General features: G+C 41.8%; 3 protein-coding genes across 4 annotated transcripts in view; 2 read left to right on the top strand and 1 right to left on the bottom strand.

Moving 5' to 3' along the window:
* Positions 1 to 8: 8 nt before the first annotated feature.
* Positions 9 to 7075, bottom strand: golph3l (golgi phosphoprotein 3-like). 2 transcript variants are annotated; one of them, XM_043233071.1, is made up of 5 exons: positions 6962 to 7075; positions 6546 to 6741; positions 3731 to 3862; positions 2190 to 2304; positions 9 to 1397 (listed from the first exon to the last, which is right to left on the bottom strand). In XM_043233071.1, exons 2-5 carry the CDS (start codon positions 6720 to 6722, stop codon positions 964 to 966), a joined length of 858 nt encoding a protein of 285 aa, XP_043089006.1. In that variant the 5' UTR covers positions 6723 to 6741; positions 6962 to 7075; the 3' UTR covers positions 9 to 963. The 2 variants fall into 2 exon arrangements, with proteins under 2 accessions (XP_043089006.1, XP_043089007.1); XM_043233072.1 differs by having other exon boundaries at positions 6886 to 6999.
* A 910-nt stretch (positions 7076 to 7985) lies between these two features.
* ensaa (endosulfine alpha a) lies at positions 7986 to 9791 on the top strand. The gene is made up of 3 exons (XM_043233073.1): positions 7986 to 8190; positions 9300 to 9422; positions 9507 to 9791. Exons 1-3 carry the CDS (start codon positions 8134 to 8136, stop codon positions 9675 to 9677), a joined length of 351 nt encoding a protein of 116 aa, XP_043089008.1. The 5' UTR covers positions 7986 to 8133; the 3' UTR covers positions 9678 to 9791.
* A 2639-nt stretch (positions 9792 to 12430) lies between these two features.
* The window catches only part of mcl1a (MCL1 apoptosis regulator, BCL2 family member a), a 2649-nt gene continuing 79 nt past the window's right edge, over positions 12431 to 15000 (top strand). Inside the window, exons 1-3 of the mRNA XM_043232998.1 lie at positions 12431 to 12988; positions 13990 to 14240; positions 14747 to 15000. The exon at positions 14747 to 15000 is cut by the window's right edge and continues 79 nt beyond it. Coding sequence (XP_043088933.1) covers positions 12583 to 12988; positions 13990 to 14240; positions 14747 to 14863 — 774 coding nt within the window. The 5' untranslated portion in view covers positions 12431 to 12582 and the 3' untranslated portion in view covers positions 14864 to 15000. The remainder of the gene's footprint in view (positions 12989 to 13989; positions 14241 to 14746) is intronic.

Genomic DNA, 15000 nt, shown 5'->3' with positions numbered 1-15000 from the left:
ATACATATTTTTCGTATTACATGCATATGTTTATTTGTGTGTGTGTGTGTGTGTGCATTATGTAAACAAATACCTTGATTTTGGATGACACACACACACACACACACATATATTTATATAATATATATATCTCCACGCATTATATCTTTTACCGACCATAAAACTCTTCTACATGAAAGTTCATTAAAATCATGAATAGAGTCGAAGCGAGGCCTGGAGTTCTTCACCGATCCGGATCTTCACAAATTAATTTTAATAAAGGGGTGTTATTGGGTGTGGTTTACTGAGCGCTGACATCATGAAGAAGAGGGTCACATGATGAAGCGGTGAGGTCATGTGACGCGTCGGCTGACCAACCGGAGACGAGCCCTGTTATCACACGCTCCCTAACTAGACAGCAGTTCAAGGCGTCACACTTGTGAAGGGTATTTGGAATAAAAGCATTGCCTAATATAATTATAACCAGTGTTATTTTAGTATCATTCATATTTTTTAATTTTAGTTTTTATTGGCATTTTTATTTTATATTTTGTTTAGTTTTATACATTTTTAGCTTTTAGGATTTTTGATGTACATTATAGTTTTACAAAATGTTAATTTTAGTCAATTAAGTACACTTCAATTTTGTTATTGATAACTAAAAAAAAATTAGAAATGATGCCTCGGGAAACAACTAAAATTAAATGGAGAAGTGATCAAATTTAAAATTAAAATTACTGTTAAAATAAATTATGAAAAATTATATTGGCTAGTAACTGAAATTTAGATTAAATTAAATAAAAATTAAGATGTTTTTTTTGTAAATAAAATATTTTTAGCAGTTGAAATAAAATCAATAAAATCTAATTATATATGAATTAAATAGGCGACTAAACCTCTTTACAGCCAAAACAGTGTGAACAGAATCGAAGCCGTGTGCCCTGCTGTCTGTGTAGTGAGCGAGATGCCGTCCGTGAAGGGCTCTCAGGACCTGTTGAAGGCGGCCAGCACGGCCCAGATGACCTCCTCGGCGGGGGTCGTGACCCTGGCGCTCTCCAGGTCGGGGTCGGCCTCCAGCAGGCCGCGGGAGCGTGAGCAGGCCGTGTCGTAGCGCTCGTCGTTCAGCGAGCTCAGGGCCGACTCCAGCACGTCGGCGGCGTGCGCTAGCAGGATTAGCGCCAGGCCGCGGCGGCTCATGCGGCGCCAGTCGTTGGTCCAGCGCTCCAGCAGACTGTCCTGGACGCGCCGCAGCAGACGCTCCTTCTCGCTGCTGTCCGTCAGCGGGTGCGTGGTCATGTCGAACAGGAGGAAGTTCTGCTTCTCCGTGCTCAGGACGCCCTTCTCCACCAGACTCTTGGCTAGCCGCTCGCGCACGTTCCTCATCTGGAAGTGAAGCTTCAGAGGGTTCCACGTCTCGCCTGAAAACACACGCAGAAATACGCTGCAGATAAACACCTGCGTACTCGCATCAAAGAATTCAAGAGGTGGTGTTCATACGGAGTCGTAAAACACTTCTCTGCGGGTAAGTTAGGACGGGTTTAGTTGGTTTGGGTAGGTTTAGGGGTTAAGGGGCGGGTCAACAGTGGAATTATACATTTAAGAACAAAAAGTCCTTGCAGATGTAATTACATGTAGGTTACATTTTTATAAACATTTCATTGCAATGTAAAATAATTTACACAATAAGTGCATGGTTTCTAAGGATTGATGAAGGTGTGAGACACTGTACTTAAGGTCACTTAATATTAGGTGTGTGTGTGTGTGTGTGTGTGTCATTTTCTGTGTGTTTGTCTCTAGATCTCTGAGTGTGTACGCGAGTGTGTGTGTACGCGAGTGTGTGTGTGTGTGTGTGCGTGTGTGTGTGCGCTTGTCAGTGAGTGTGTGTGTGTGTGCATGTCAGTGTGTGTGTGCGCGTGTCAGTGAGTGTGTGTGTGTGTGTGTATGTGCACGTGTCAGTGAGTGTGTGTGTGTGTGTGTATGTGCACGTGTCAGTGAGTGTGTGTGTGAGTGAGTGTCAGTGTGTGTGTGTGCACCTGTGTGTGTGTGTGCATGTCAGTGAGTGTGTGTGTGTGTGTGTATGTGCACGTGTCAGTGAGTGTGTGTGTGTGAGTGAGTGTCAGTGTGTGTGTGTGCACCTGTGTGTGTGTGTGCATGTCAGTGAGTGTGTGTGTGCGTGTCTGTGTGTGTCAGTGTGTCTCTGTGTGTGTCACCTGTCAGTAGCTCTATCCAGCTGGACACATCCTCCGGTGGTTCTGTGTTTTTAATGTGTTTCAGCGCTTCATCCAGCAGCACATCACCTGTGGGAGCAGTGGACTTCACCAACACCTGAACACACACACACACACACACACACACACACACACACACACACACTATTAACGCACTGCTCACCTAATTTCACCAAGTGTGAGATCTGTTGACCCTGAAACAACCCTGTGATTAGATCAGATTTAAAGAAGCAGTCTGTATTCTTGGTTTTGTGTTTTTAATCAGTGTGTGCTGCTTCTACATCAGAGTCTTCATCATCTATCATTAAACAGAACATGTTTTCACAGTGACTTCATGTTTAAAAAGGGACCAAAATGACTTTTTCCTCAAGAATGTTTCAGCTCAGTAAGACCTATATTGCGTGTCAGAGTCTTCATTCAGCACTTTAATCCAGTTCCACTCATAATTTAATCCCATCATCAGCTAATTAAACATCATCTGAACTGATACTACACATAACATTCGTTTCATGTTACTGCCGAGTGAAAGGAAGTACTACTAGAAACATCTTAAGAACTACTTAAGTCCTTAACAAGACGTGCTGTTACTTCATCAATCAATCAATCAATCAATCATTTTTATTTATATAGCGCTTTTAACAACACAGCTTGCATCAAAGCACTGAACAGTATAAAGTAGAAGGCTTCATCAGGTGATTTAGATCAGACCAGACCTGAGAAGAGACCTGATATCGTCATCCTCTGCAGGTTTAAGGCGGCTCTGATTGACTAACACGTCCGGTCCGGCTGGTTTGCTTTCACTCAGACAATAAGAAGAAGACGCCTCACAGCCCCGAGATCAGGTGTGTTTTTACATTTGTGCTGACTCTGAATGTTCCTTCTTCATTCATTTGATCCGAAATACGGTAAAAAAATGTGAAATAATATTCCAATCTAAAACGGCTGCTTTCTCTGTGAATATGAGTTAAAGTGTCATTTAATTTTGGTGTTTTCTGCGTCATTACTCCAGTCCAGAAACCAGAATAATATACTGCTTTACCGCTCCGTGTTAAAAACAGCTGCTTAAGAAAGACTCTTTAAACTGATGAAAGGTGACAGGAAAGGCATTTATAAAGTGATTGTTAGCTTTCTATTCGTCTGTGAATCCTGAAAAATAAAATCGAGCACGAAAATGCTGTCTTTAACGCTGCATCTGAACTTCTGAGTTTGATGATTGATGCCTGATGCAGTGATTAGGACCAGTCTGAAATCTGAGGGTGCAAAAAACAATCCAAATATTGAGAAAATCACATTTAAAGTTGCTCAAAGTAGTCCTTAGCGGTGCATGTTACTGATAAAAACATGAAGCTTTGCTATATTTACGATAGGAGGTAAGCGTGATCTTAATATCCTAACGATTATGGCATAAAAAGAAAAATCGATCATTTCGACTCATACGTGAGTTTGGCTACAAATATACCCCAGCGACGTAAGACTAGTTCATCACTCCTGATCCGTGCTTCACCCGGACAGCTGCTCCTCACCTTGCGGTCCAGTAGTTTTCTCTTGCGTGAGCTCTGCGGCTCCAGCTGAACCCGTCCTCTCAGCGCCAGCTCCACCAGAACACAGCCGCGCAGACCCGACGAGATGCTGTCGTTCCAGAAGGACGTGTAGCCCTGCGTTCAGAAGCACACGCTCGGATCGCTTTCTTTAGAAACACAAACTCTGCATTTCATAACACTTTATTTTAATGTACTTATTATAATTATTATAACAACAGCAAATAATAAATGATGCATAATGACATGCAGACAACCCTAAACTCAATAATAAGCACATGTCGTTCATTAATATTACTCAGTACTTAAATGTATAATCATACCTTAAAATAAAGTGTAACCCAAAAATATTTATTTTAATTTTAAAAGAGTAATAGCTATAATTTTTGTAATGTAATCTGGAGTCAGTAACAGACTCCAGTTTGTGAATGATCTGGTTATAGTTGTATATCTTGTGAGGAGCAGCATGTAAAGCGAGCTGGGACCAGAAACAACAACAACATGCTCGTCTGTGCTATAAAGACTCACTTCTGTGTGTGATTAAACTACAGGGAAAAGAATCTGAAGAATTCCTTGCTGTTCCAACACACACAGATACACACACACACACACACACACACACACACACACAGACCTGTTTTATATTCATCAGGTTATTAGGAGGTTTGCTCATAGACTTTCCACAGGCTCTGACGTAGAGACACACCTGAAGTATTCACAAGTCTGAACACACTCCTGCAATTATCATCAAACAACTAACCGACCCATCTACACAAACATCCACCCAACATCCCTCCATCCTGTCATCCGTCCAATCTGTTCATCTAACTGTACAACCTCCTTAATACACACCACCTCCGGACACTATACATGTGCTTCATTTAAAAATAGAAACATGCTGTCTATCTATCTATCTATCTATCTGTCTATCTATCTATCTATCTGTCTGTCTGTCTGTCTCTCTCTCTCTCTCTCTCTCTCTCTGTCTATCTATCTGTCTGTCTGTCTATCTATCTATCTGTCTATCTATCTATCTGTCTGTCTGTCTCTCTCTCTCTCTCTCTCTCTGTCTATCTATCTGTCTGTCTGTCTATCTATCTATCTGTCTGTCTGTCTGTCTGTTAGGGATGTAAAAATATTCAAAAGTGAACTGAACACCCATGATAAACCACTCAGTAACTTTCTATTCACAAACAGCTTGTTTTCCTCAGCAGTCAAGTCACTATTAAAACACTAAACACTTCAAGGAATTATGTTTTATTTTTAAAATACAGGCTATATTTGTTGTCCGACTTCATATCGACCTTGAATTGTATTCCTTTTAAGAACACTAAATAACATTAGAAGCGTTATCGGTTTATTTGAAGTATATTTTTGATTCGTCACACCAGAGGACTTTCACTATCCCAGGTGACCCCGGTGAACACAGGGAGCCTCTTTTAGTAAAAACTAGCGAGCGGAGCTAATAACAGCGCTGACCGTGTCCCGTGAACATGACTGATCACACAAAAAGTGGAGGACGAGACGAGCTGAATAAACCGAGTGAGTGATTTGAGCTGGAATGAAATCAGTTCAGAGAAATGCAGAAGGATGGGTAATAGTTGTTGGATCACGTATCACAAAACATCTACAGCCAACCTCCCTCTGCTGGCTCTCTGGACCTGAAGCGAGGGTCACGCACAGGTCATCTTCTGACGTAGCCCACGCTCCTCCTCTCAGCTATCTGCTATGGTTTCATGTTCTCCTCCTCTCTTGATGCTCCTGATACTTTCTACCCCTCTCTCCATTTTCCTCCTCTCTTTGTTCTCCTTCTCCCCTTCTTCATCAGCTCTAGAGGCTCACCTCATTCTTCATTAATGAAATTAAAGCCATACGACTTTCTCATCTCTCAGATCGTTCCTTCAAGGCATCTCGGAGAGGCGAGGTGTCCGAGTCTCTAGTGGTGTTCCTCAAGGCTCAGTTCTCGGAGCGCTTCTCTTCTCGGTCTCACGTGGCTTCTTTAGCTTCTGTGGTTCAGAAACCTGGCTCTTCATATCACCGCTCTTCTTCAACTCTAGCTCTCGTTCCGTCCTGAAGATCTGAAGATAGCTGCTCGCATCTCAGCCTGTCCAACAGACATTTCTTGCTTGCAATCTCTTTGCTTGTTTTCATTAACCCTACTGCCATCTTTTAATATATTTATATATATATAGACATAAAAAAAACCTCGCTATTTGTCAAATTGCACATTTTGAATCAATTGAAATCCCTTAAGACAGCTTGTTTTTACTTTAATAAAAGTGTTGCAATCATGATTATTTGCACAACCACAGGTTTACTACAAACTCCAGCTGGTTATTGTAGAAAAACCACTGGTTAATGGGTAGTTATCATGTTCAGTTGTCTTTTGTTTGTTTAGTTGTTGGTAAAACCACGGCTGATTTTAGTAAGGGACGCCCGACACCTGAGCAACAAATACTATTAAAACACATTAGTTGAACATTCGATAAATATGTGGTAGTTTTGCAGAGACTCTTCAGGCTCTGAACGCTTGTAGAAGGCGGTGTGTGAATCTGTATTCTCTCTCGTTTGGTTTTATTGTGATTTGTGGTCAAACAGATCAGCTCGACTTCTCTCACGCCGGCTAAAAGAGACCGGAGACGCTCGTAACCGGTCCGACCTGATTTTTACAGAATAACACGAGAAGCATTTTTCAACAATTACGTGACACTGCATGAGCTCCGGGACTGAAAGACTACCTGACCAGTCTTACCAGACGAGTGTGTGTGTGTGTGTGTGTGTGTGTGTGTGTGTGTGAAACCTCTTTGTCTTTGAGTCCCAGCAGCAGAATCTCCTCCATCAGTGTGAGTCTCAGTGATTTGGAGTCGTTGTCTTGTTCCTCATCGGTGCCGTCTGTCTTGTCCTCCGTGTCCTCAGCGTTACTCCATCGCTCCGCTGGAGCCTCCGGGCGCCGGTTCCTCTTGGTCAGTGTGGTCATTCCTCTCTGTTAACAGAACCTCCACCGACATCCACATCCTCGTTACCAAACACATCGCCTGCTAATCACTCGCTGGGGGTTACATTTACCCTCCATAAGCACTAGTTTAAAAGCATTCTAGTTTAAAAGAAATCCTCAACACAAGCGAAAAAAATGATCTTACCTCTTTCTATGTGTATAAGGGTATCTGCCTATCAACTAATAATAATAAAAATACTCAAAAAAGCATTTCAACTCACCACATCTGCCAGTTTATAAAAATAAAATGACGTCCAATGTGAGATTTTGGACTGTTCACTTCCCTGTGCGATCAGCCGGAGCACCTCACCTGCGGACACGCCCCTGCGAGCCCTCAGCCAATCGGGACGCGCTCGGGCTCCTCTCCTCCAATCGGAACGCTCAGAACGTGCGCACCTGTTCTGCTCACCGACGTCACCCGGATCCAGGATCCTCGAGCCGGAGACTCCATCATTTCTTCTTAAGCAAATTTTACATACATACATGCAAATTCCCCTCTTCGTGGTCTTTTTAAGAGATAAGCATAATTATGTTCAAATGTCAGTATATAGTGATAAGAAAGCTACAGAATTCGCTCGCTGTTAAAGTGTTTGTGTAGAGAATCTTACGTACAAGATAAGATAAATATGGCCGTTTTATTGCACTTTTTATTTTTGATGTAGCGTTTATTACAATTATTATTATCACATTTATTTTTTTAGCATATTTTTCTACTATTTTATTTCGTTGTCCGTGCAAGTGTTATCACTGTTGTATTCTGTACTGTTATAAAAAAAGCAGTAACAAAGGAGACTTCGTCATTTCCTAAAATCTCAGCTAATTTTATGTTATTATACGTTTATTATAGATTTATTTCCCTTTTTAATTATTTCACATGTAAAATACAAAAAAGTATTTATTTTAACTGAAATAAATCCGACACGCCGTTCTGACGCAAAGCATAAATTCTGTACGTTCGCCTCAGTGTTTCGGTATTAATAAAATAAACGTGTAGATATGTTTTAGCGTTCATTTTGTTGATTTAACAGCGCCATCACGCGGCGATCGGGAGTAATTCTATCTATGCCAAATCGTCTTATACACAGACCTGGTTTTGAGTTAATTATATTTATTTCGCTGTGCCTTATAGATTCGTGTTCACGCAGTAAAGTGAACTAGTTTTAAATATCGTCGTTAAATCAATCGAGCAGGTCGTTGCGTAGCGCCGCCGTGCTCTCATTGGCCGCTTGCACTCTGAGTCCCGCCCACTACCGCTTACGTCAGATGCGTCATTCGCCATTTTGGTGTTGAGAGGGAATATTGCTGCAATAAATCTTTAGTTATCGCTGCGTTGAAAGCGCGTTGTTGTGGACGGAGGAGCGGGTTTGTTTTCTGTGTTAGTGTCGCGGGAATCATGTCAGAGAATCCGGACGCGGACACTCTGGACCCGGAGTCTGAAGAAGAGAAGCAGGTACCGATCAATGACTGAAAGAAAACGAGCCCCGCACGCGTTTGATAAACGAGGCGCTCTGAAGCGCAGCAGTGCTTTTATCTGCTATTCATTAACGCTAATACACGAGAAGAAAGAAATCGTGACTTAGCTGGTCCTGAGTGAGACTCGCGGGGGTCACGCCCACGCCGCGCGGCAATCCTCGCGCTGATTGGTCGAGCCGTCGATCAGTCACACAGAGAGCGCATTCCCATTGGTTGGCGTTTGTTGTCATGCCGCAGCTTGTCAAACGTAAACTCGTTTGTTTGTTGTTGTTCTTTTATTATGTGTTTGACTCTGATAACGTGACAGCATCACGATACAATACAGGATCAAGACACAGTGATTTAAAGCAGCATCACAGAGAGGAACATGTGGTAATGTTGTAAAAAAACATTAATCGATTGAGAAACTAATTCGATTTGGAATTCCTCTACGAAATTATTCACTGTTTTTATTTACAGCGCAGCTAAATTAATCAAACGTCTTAAAATAAACAGATTTTATGTCAGGGCTGGTCAAAAAGGCCAAAAATCATATTCTATTTTATTTTGGTCAATATATAGAGCACAGTTATTTAACAAGATTGACTTTAGAAGAACTGTACATTTGTTTAACAGTGAATTTTTAACTTAAAAATGATAATAAATATATCTATATCATCTATTTTAATAGCAACAAAGATAGGGCTAATAGCCCCAAATAATGTAAACAATTATGTGTGTGTGTTTATTTTATATATATATATATATATATATATATATATATATATATATATATATATATATATATATATATATGTGTGTGTGTTTATATTAAAGAAAAGCATGCTGATTATATATGAAATATAGAAAAATATAGAATATAGAAATATAGAAAAATAACATATTTTCAAAATACATATGCCTACTGTGTGTATTTATTTTACATAATACTTAATAATTACACACATATGAGTGTGTTCATACAGTATATATTCAAATGGTATATTTATTTATTGAAATAAATGATATAAACATTATATAATATACAATCAAATAGAACAATGTGACTGTATTGCATGACTGTTAGTGCTGATTGAATATGTGCAGGATTCTCCAGAGAAGGACTGTAACCCAATCCTGTCTGAAGAGGCCAAGCTGAAGGCCAAATACCCGAACCTGGGCCACAAACCCGGCGGCTCGGACTTCCTGATGAAGAGACTCCAGAAAGGAGTGAGTGGAGCACGTCTCCGGTCAGAACACACACACCTCTGTTAACGGCGTGTACCGACAACATGTGTCTCTCTTGATTTCTAGCAAAAGTACTTTGACTCGGGAGATTATAACATGGCAAAGGCCAAGATGAAGAGCAAGCATGTGGTGGCGGCCGGGGCGGACAAGAACCTGGTGACAGGAGACCATATTCCCACACCACAGGACCTTCCTCAGAGGAAAGCCACGCCGCTCGCCAGCAAACTGGCCGGATAGAGACACACACACACACACACACAACTCACTAACACACACACACACACTCACTAACACACACACACACACACACACACACACTCACTAACTACACACACACACACACACACACACTCACTAACACACACACACACACACACACACACACACACACACCCACACTCACTCACACACACACTCACTCACACATACACACACACACACACACACACACACTCACACACCCACACTCACTCACACACACACTCACTCACACACACACACACACACACACTCACACACACACACACACACACACACACACTCACTAACACACACACACACACTCACACACACAGTCACTCTCGCTCACATACACTCACACACACACACACACACACACACACACACACTCGCACACACACACACACACACACACACACAGCTCTGAGGTCTGAAGAAACGTGAAAACACCGAGCGTCTGTTCACACACGACTCAAATCAGCGGGCATTTGATAAACTTCACAGAGAACAGTCACCTAACGCACCGAATGAAACAAGAAAATACTATTTCTGACTTTTTCCTGAACGTTACAGTTGTTGTCAGAGTAAAAAGCAAGAAATAGTTTTTTCCCGGTGATCTAGATTTACAACGCTTCTTTTTTACACAGTATTTATTTATCAGTTTACGTTTTTTCAGCGCTGTCAAATATTTTTTGTGTGTGTTTACGTAATACATGTACGTGTTTATATTTATGATATATATATATAAACTCACACACATGCATGTGTATATTTCAGAAAGAAATTATGTTTTATATATTAAATAGATTTATTTATAACAAATTTTATGAGCATAAATATAAACATTTAAATACGTGTCAATTGTTTTTTAATATATACTGTGTGTGTTTATATATACATAATAATAAATATACACAGTACATATATTATGTAAACAAAACATAATGTGATTCACCATTTGACAGCACTATATATATATATATATATATATAAAACAGTTTTCAAGTATTTATCTTTATTTCTCTGGATGATGAACTGTGACTTTTAGCTACTCATACTGTTATGTCAGACTTTGGTCATATCACCTATCCCTACTGGATCACACACACACACACACACACACACACACACACATACACACACACACACACACACACACACACACACACACACACACACACACACACACACACACACACACACACACACTCACACACACACATACACACTCCCTCACACACACACACACACACACACACACACACACACACACACACACACACACACACACACACACACACACACACACACTGCATATCAAGTTAACTGCATAACTGCATATCACTTTTCTTCATCGTTTCTTCATTACAGGACCGTCTTCTCCAGAACTGTATGTTTTCTGCATCTTTTATGTTTATTTCATCTGTTATTTTCCTAAAAGACTGAACGTCACAAAAACATTTCCTGGCTCAGATAATAAGAAATAAACATACTAACGCGTTCATTTCATTCAGTTACTTATTGCTTCGATACGAAATTATAGAAATACTATATTTTTCAAAAAATCAATTTGTTTAAGAAAACGAAAAGAGGACATGAAGTGAAATGAAATGACAAATGATTCTCAGTGGTGCTGATTTAGGAGTGGTGTGTTAATGTTACTGTAAGTGCTGTATGAAGATGATGGCGTGTTATCAGGTGTACTGTGTGTATGTGTAAGCTGGTATTGGAAATGAATTTTTACATCAAGTCTGCTTCTCCTCTCTGTTCTGAACACATCCAGTGCTTGTTATTATGTCCAGCAGAGGTCAGTCACTGAAAATCCTTACACAAGTTAGTCTTCGGTTGTTTTTGAGGTTTGGGTTTGGATTATTGTATGGTTTGAAGTGTCTAAAGCTCCAGCAGGAATATAGATCACAAACACAGCGGCACGTTTGAGTTGTTTTTTTCTCATTGTGACGGACGACTGTTTTCTCTCCTGTTCAGGAAGTCATGGCTGGATAAATTCATGATAATAATCCACCTATTATTTCGTAATGATATTCACGCCCATTTTAAATCTTATTATCCAATGAAAGCTTACATTTTTTTTGTTTTTTTTTAAAAGATCAAAAGAATTAACAATGCAGTTTATTTTCGAAGCCTACTTTGATCATATTTACCAAGGGTGCTGATCATTTTGGCCATGACTGTGTATATATATATATATTGAAGCTATGAAAATTGAAATTGAAAATTGTTTAAAAGTATAATAAAATAACATTAAAACATATTAGTAAGAATAAAAGTAAAAAAATAATATTGTTTTTGCTTTTGCTTGGTGAGCAAAAAGATCTCTAAAAAAATATATATATATATATATATATATATATATATATATATATATATATATATATACACCACTGAACTTTCTTTCAGTCTGTCTCTGATCAGTGTAATATAGATTAGTCTGTGAGTCAGAAGGTAAAGGTCAGAGGGCGTGTTAGCATTTTTTAAACACACTGACTAATCATTTTACCTCAGCGCTTCTCACTAGCAGCTCGGCTCCCACATTAACGCATTTAACGCGATATTTATCATCTTTACGCTTTATTTCATTCTCAGCACGGTTCGGAAACTCGTAGACCCCTCTGGAGGAAAATTCCGTGGAAAGTCTAGGAGAAGCCCATATACGGCAAGGGGAGGGGCCAGGGGAAATCCGTGACGTCATACGCAAGCGAGTACGTGCTTATAAAAGCGTTGACCTGCGCCGCTACTTCCGCTTCACTCGAGTATGAGTGTCGACCAGCACTATACCCTTTACAGACTACGCTTTAACCTTCAGAGTTTAAACCGGCTCGAAGATTTAATCTTACTCGTCTAGGTCGCGTTTAGGCCTCTGTATCGCGTCGGGATCGGAGATATGTCTTTGAATTTGTTAAAAAAAACGGCTGCGGCGAGTTTATTCAGCGCGCACACGGCGCTCGTGCCCGCGACCCCACTCAAAGCGCGAACCGAGGACGAGCTCGACGGGTGCGCGGACGAACCGGACGCCGTGATTAAGCCGTTAAGACCGGGAACAAACGGCCTGAAAGGACTACAGCTAGAAGGACGCTTCGTTTCCGCGGCGGATGGATCTCTGCCGAGCACACCGGACCCGGAGGAGTTCGGTTACGCCGAGCTGGATCGCGACACGCGGCAGCTTTTGCTGGATTTTTATTTCACGCGCACTGGAATGTGTTCGCGGGACCGGAAGCTGCATCACGCCTTACCGACGATGAATCGCGTCGTCGAGGACATTCTCTTAAAGCACGAGATAGCGTACAAAGGTAAGACGAGAGCGCATGCGCAGTCGCTACAACCCCCCGAACAAAGCTGCGCGGGGTTGCCAGGTTTGGCAACAAAACCCGCCTAGCTAGCACTCAAAAGTATACCGAAACCGTTCTATAGCGTTTTAAGGGGCTCTTGTTTTAATCGTTTGGGGTCCCTTCAAACAGCGGACCTGTAAAAACCCGCGGCTGCGGCGCTGAAAGTAACCGAAGACTTCGAGAGGACATGGCAACATTGTACTGTCAGTATCTTGTTGATGTAATAGTCATATAATTACTTTTGCAGTAACAATTACCATAATCCTATCGAAACCATCCCGTGTCTATGCTGTTTATATTTTTAACGTTACTAGTACACGTTTTCCTGGTTCTGTGATCCGTTCTTTGTTTTACCAAAATCGTTTTTCCGCTTTAGCTTGAACGCAGTTGACCTGTTTTGCGGCAAAGGGTGTTTTTTTTTCTCCCCCTCAGTAGGTTTTTTTTTTTTTTTTTTTTTTATCTAGTCAAACCGCGAGTTCGTCATTGTGATTCTCGGAACTGCGATAGTTCCGCTTATCAGCCGCCTTCAACACGGCTCTGTGGGCGGGGCCACGCCAGCGCTTGCGAACAGTTTCCGACGCGGTGGGTGGGGCGAAACCGAAGTGTCTTACCTGATCAGCAGCTTCCGGTTCATGAGTGACCTTACCTTCTTATTACTGTACCACGTCCTTTTAATATGAAGGGGAAAAAAGTAATGCGAAATTAGTGTTTGCAGCAGGGTTGTCAAAACCGAAACTAAAATTAAATGAATGCACTTGAGTTCAACATTAAGTGCTAAAATATTTATGGAAATGACAGTCTAGATGTAATTGGAGCAAAATTGCTCGTTTAAGCATTAACCCCCCCAAAAAGAGAACAGGCTGATGATTGACAACACAATCAAAAAGGGGGCGGGGCATGCAGATGTTTCTGACAGATAATAAGTAAGATAAGAGTGCTTGAATGGTTTCGTTTTCTTGCAGGAATGCTTCAGCGCCTGGATCTGGACGCTCAAGCGGACGACATGAGCTTCGTCGGCCACATAGCGACGACCATGTTCAAAGACCACACCACGAACTGGGGCCGGATCGTGAGTCTGGTGGCCTTCGGGGCGGTGGTGTGCTCGCGTCTGAAGGAGCTGCAGCGGGAGCGGTGCGTCGAGGCCGTGACCCTCCAGATCTCCTCCTATCTGACCTCGCAGCAGCTCCACTGGATCCTCAGCAACAAGGGCTGGGTGAGTGACGCCGCAGGAAAATCTCACTCACACGGCTTGCCTTTCCTTCACTGCATAATTCAGAGCTGTTCTCCTGATCTCTCTCACACACACACACACACACACACACACGTGAAGTTCGGTCCATTCAACACATGTGAAACTCTACCTCCGGAGCTCATGTGTCAGACAGACCGCCATTAAACACGCGCATCTTCATCAACCCCGTAATGCATTCGAAGGATCATCCTCATTTTATAAAGCAGTAAATAATTACCGATATTACATGGAGCGCCAATAATGACCAAAACACCTACCTGTGGTGTTTCGGTATAGTTTGAGCATTTAATCTTTTCCTTTTAGATCAGATATATGCGTGTTTATTAATAAAACACAATCTGTATGTATTAGTCTAAACTATTTCTGTTTGACGGCAACACTCTCATCAAAGCTCAAAGTAATGTGAGATGTTTAGAACCGTAACTTTAAGGATTAGCGTGTCTTATGTAAGTGTTTTGTGTGCGCAGCATGGGTTCGTGGAGTTCTTCCGCGTGGAGGACGTGGAGTCCGTGATCCGGAGCGCTCTGATGGCGGTGGTGGGGTGCGCTGGGATCGGCGCCGGCCTGGCCTTCCTGATCCGGTGACCTCGGCTAGCGCCCCGCTCTCCTGACCGCCGCTCACAGGCTAGCAGACGCCCCGGTGCTCTTCAGCACGTCTCTGCTCCGCTGGACCGGGCTCCGAGCCTGGCGTGCTCTCTCCATCCCAGCATGCCCAGCACAGA

Source organism: Puntigrus tetrazona, unplaced genomic scaffold, assembly GCF_018831695.1.
Source record: "Puntigrus tetrazona isolate hp1 unplaced genomic scaffold, ASM1883169v1 S000000746, whole genome shotgun sequence".
Lineage (NCBI taxonomy): Eukaryota > Metazoa > Chordata > Actinopteri > Cypriniformes > Cyprinidae > Puntigrus > Puntigrus tetrazona.
This window is presented reverse-complemented; position numbering and strand designations above follow the sequence as displayed.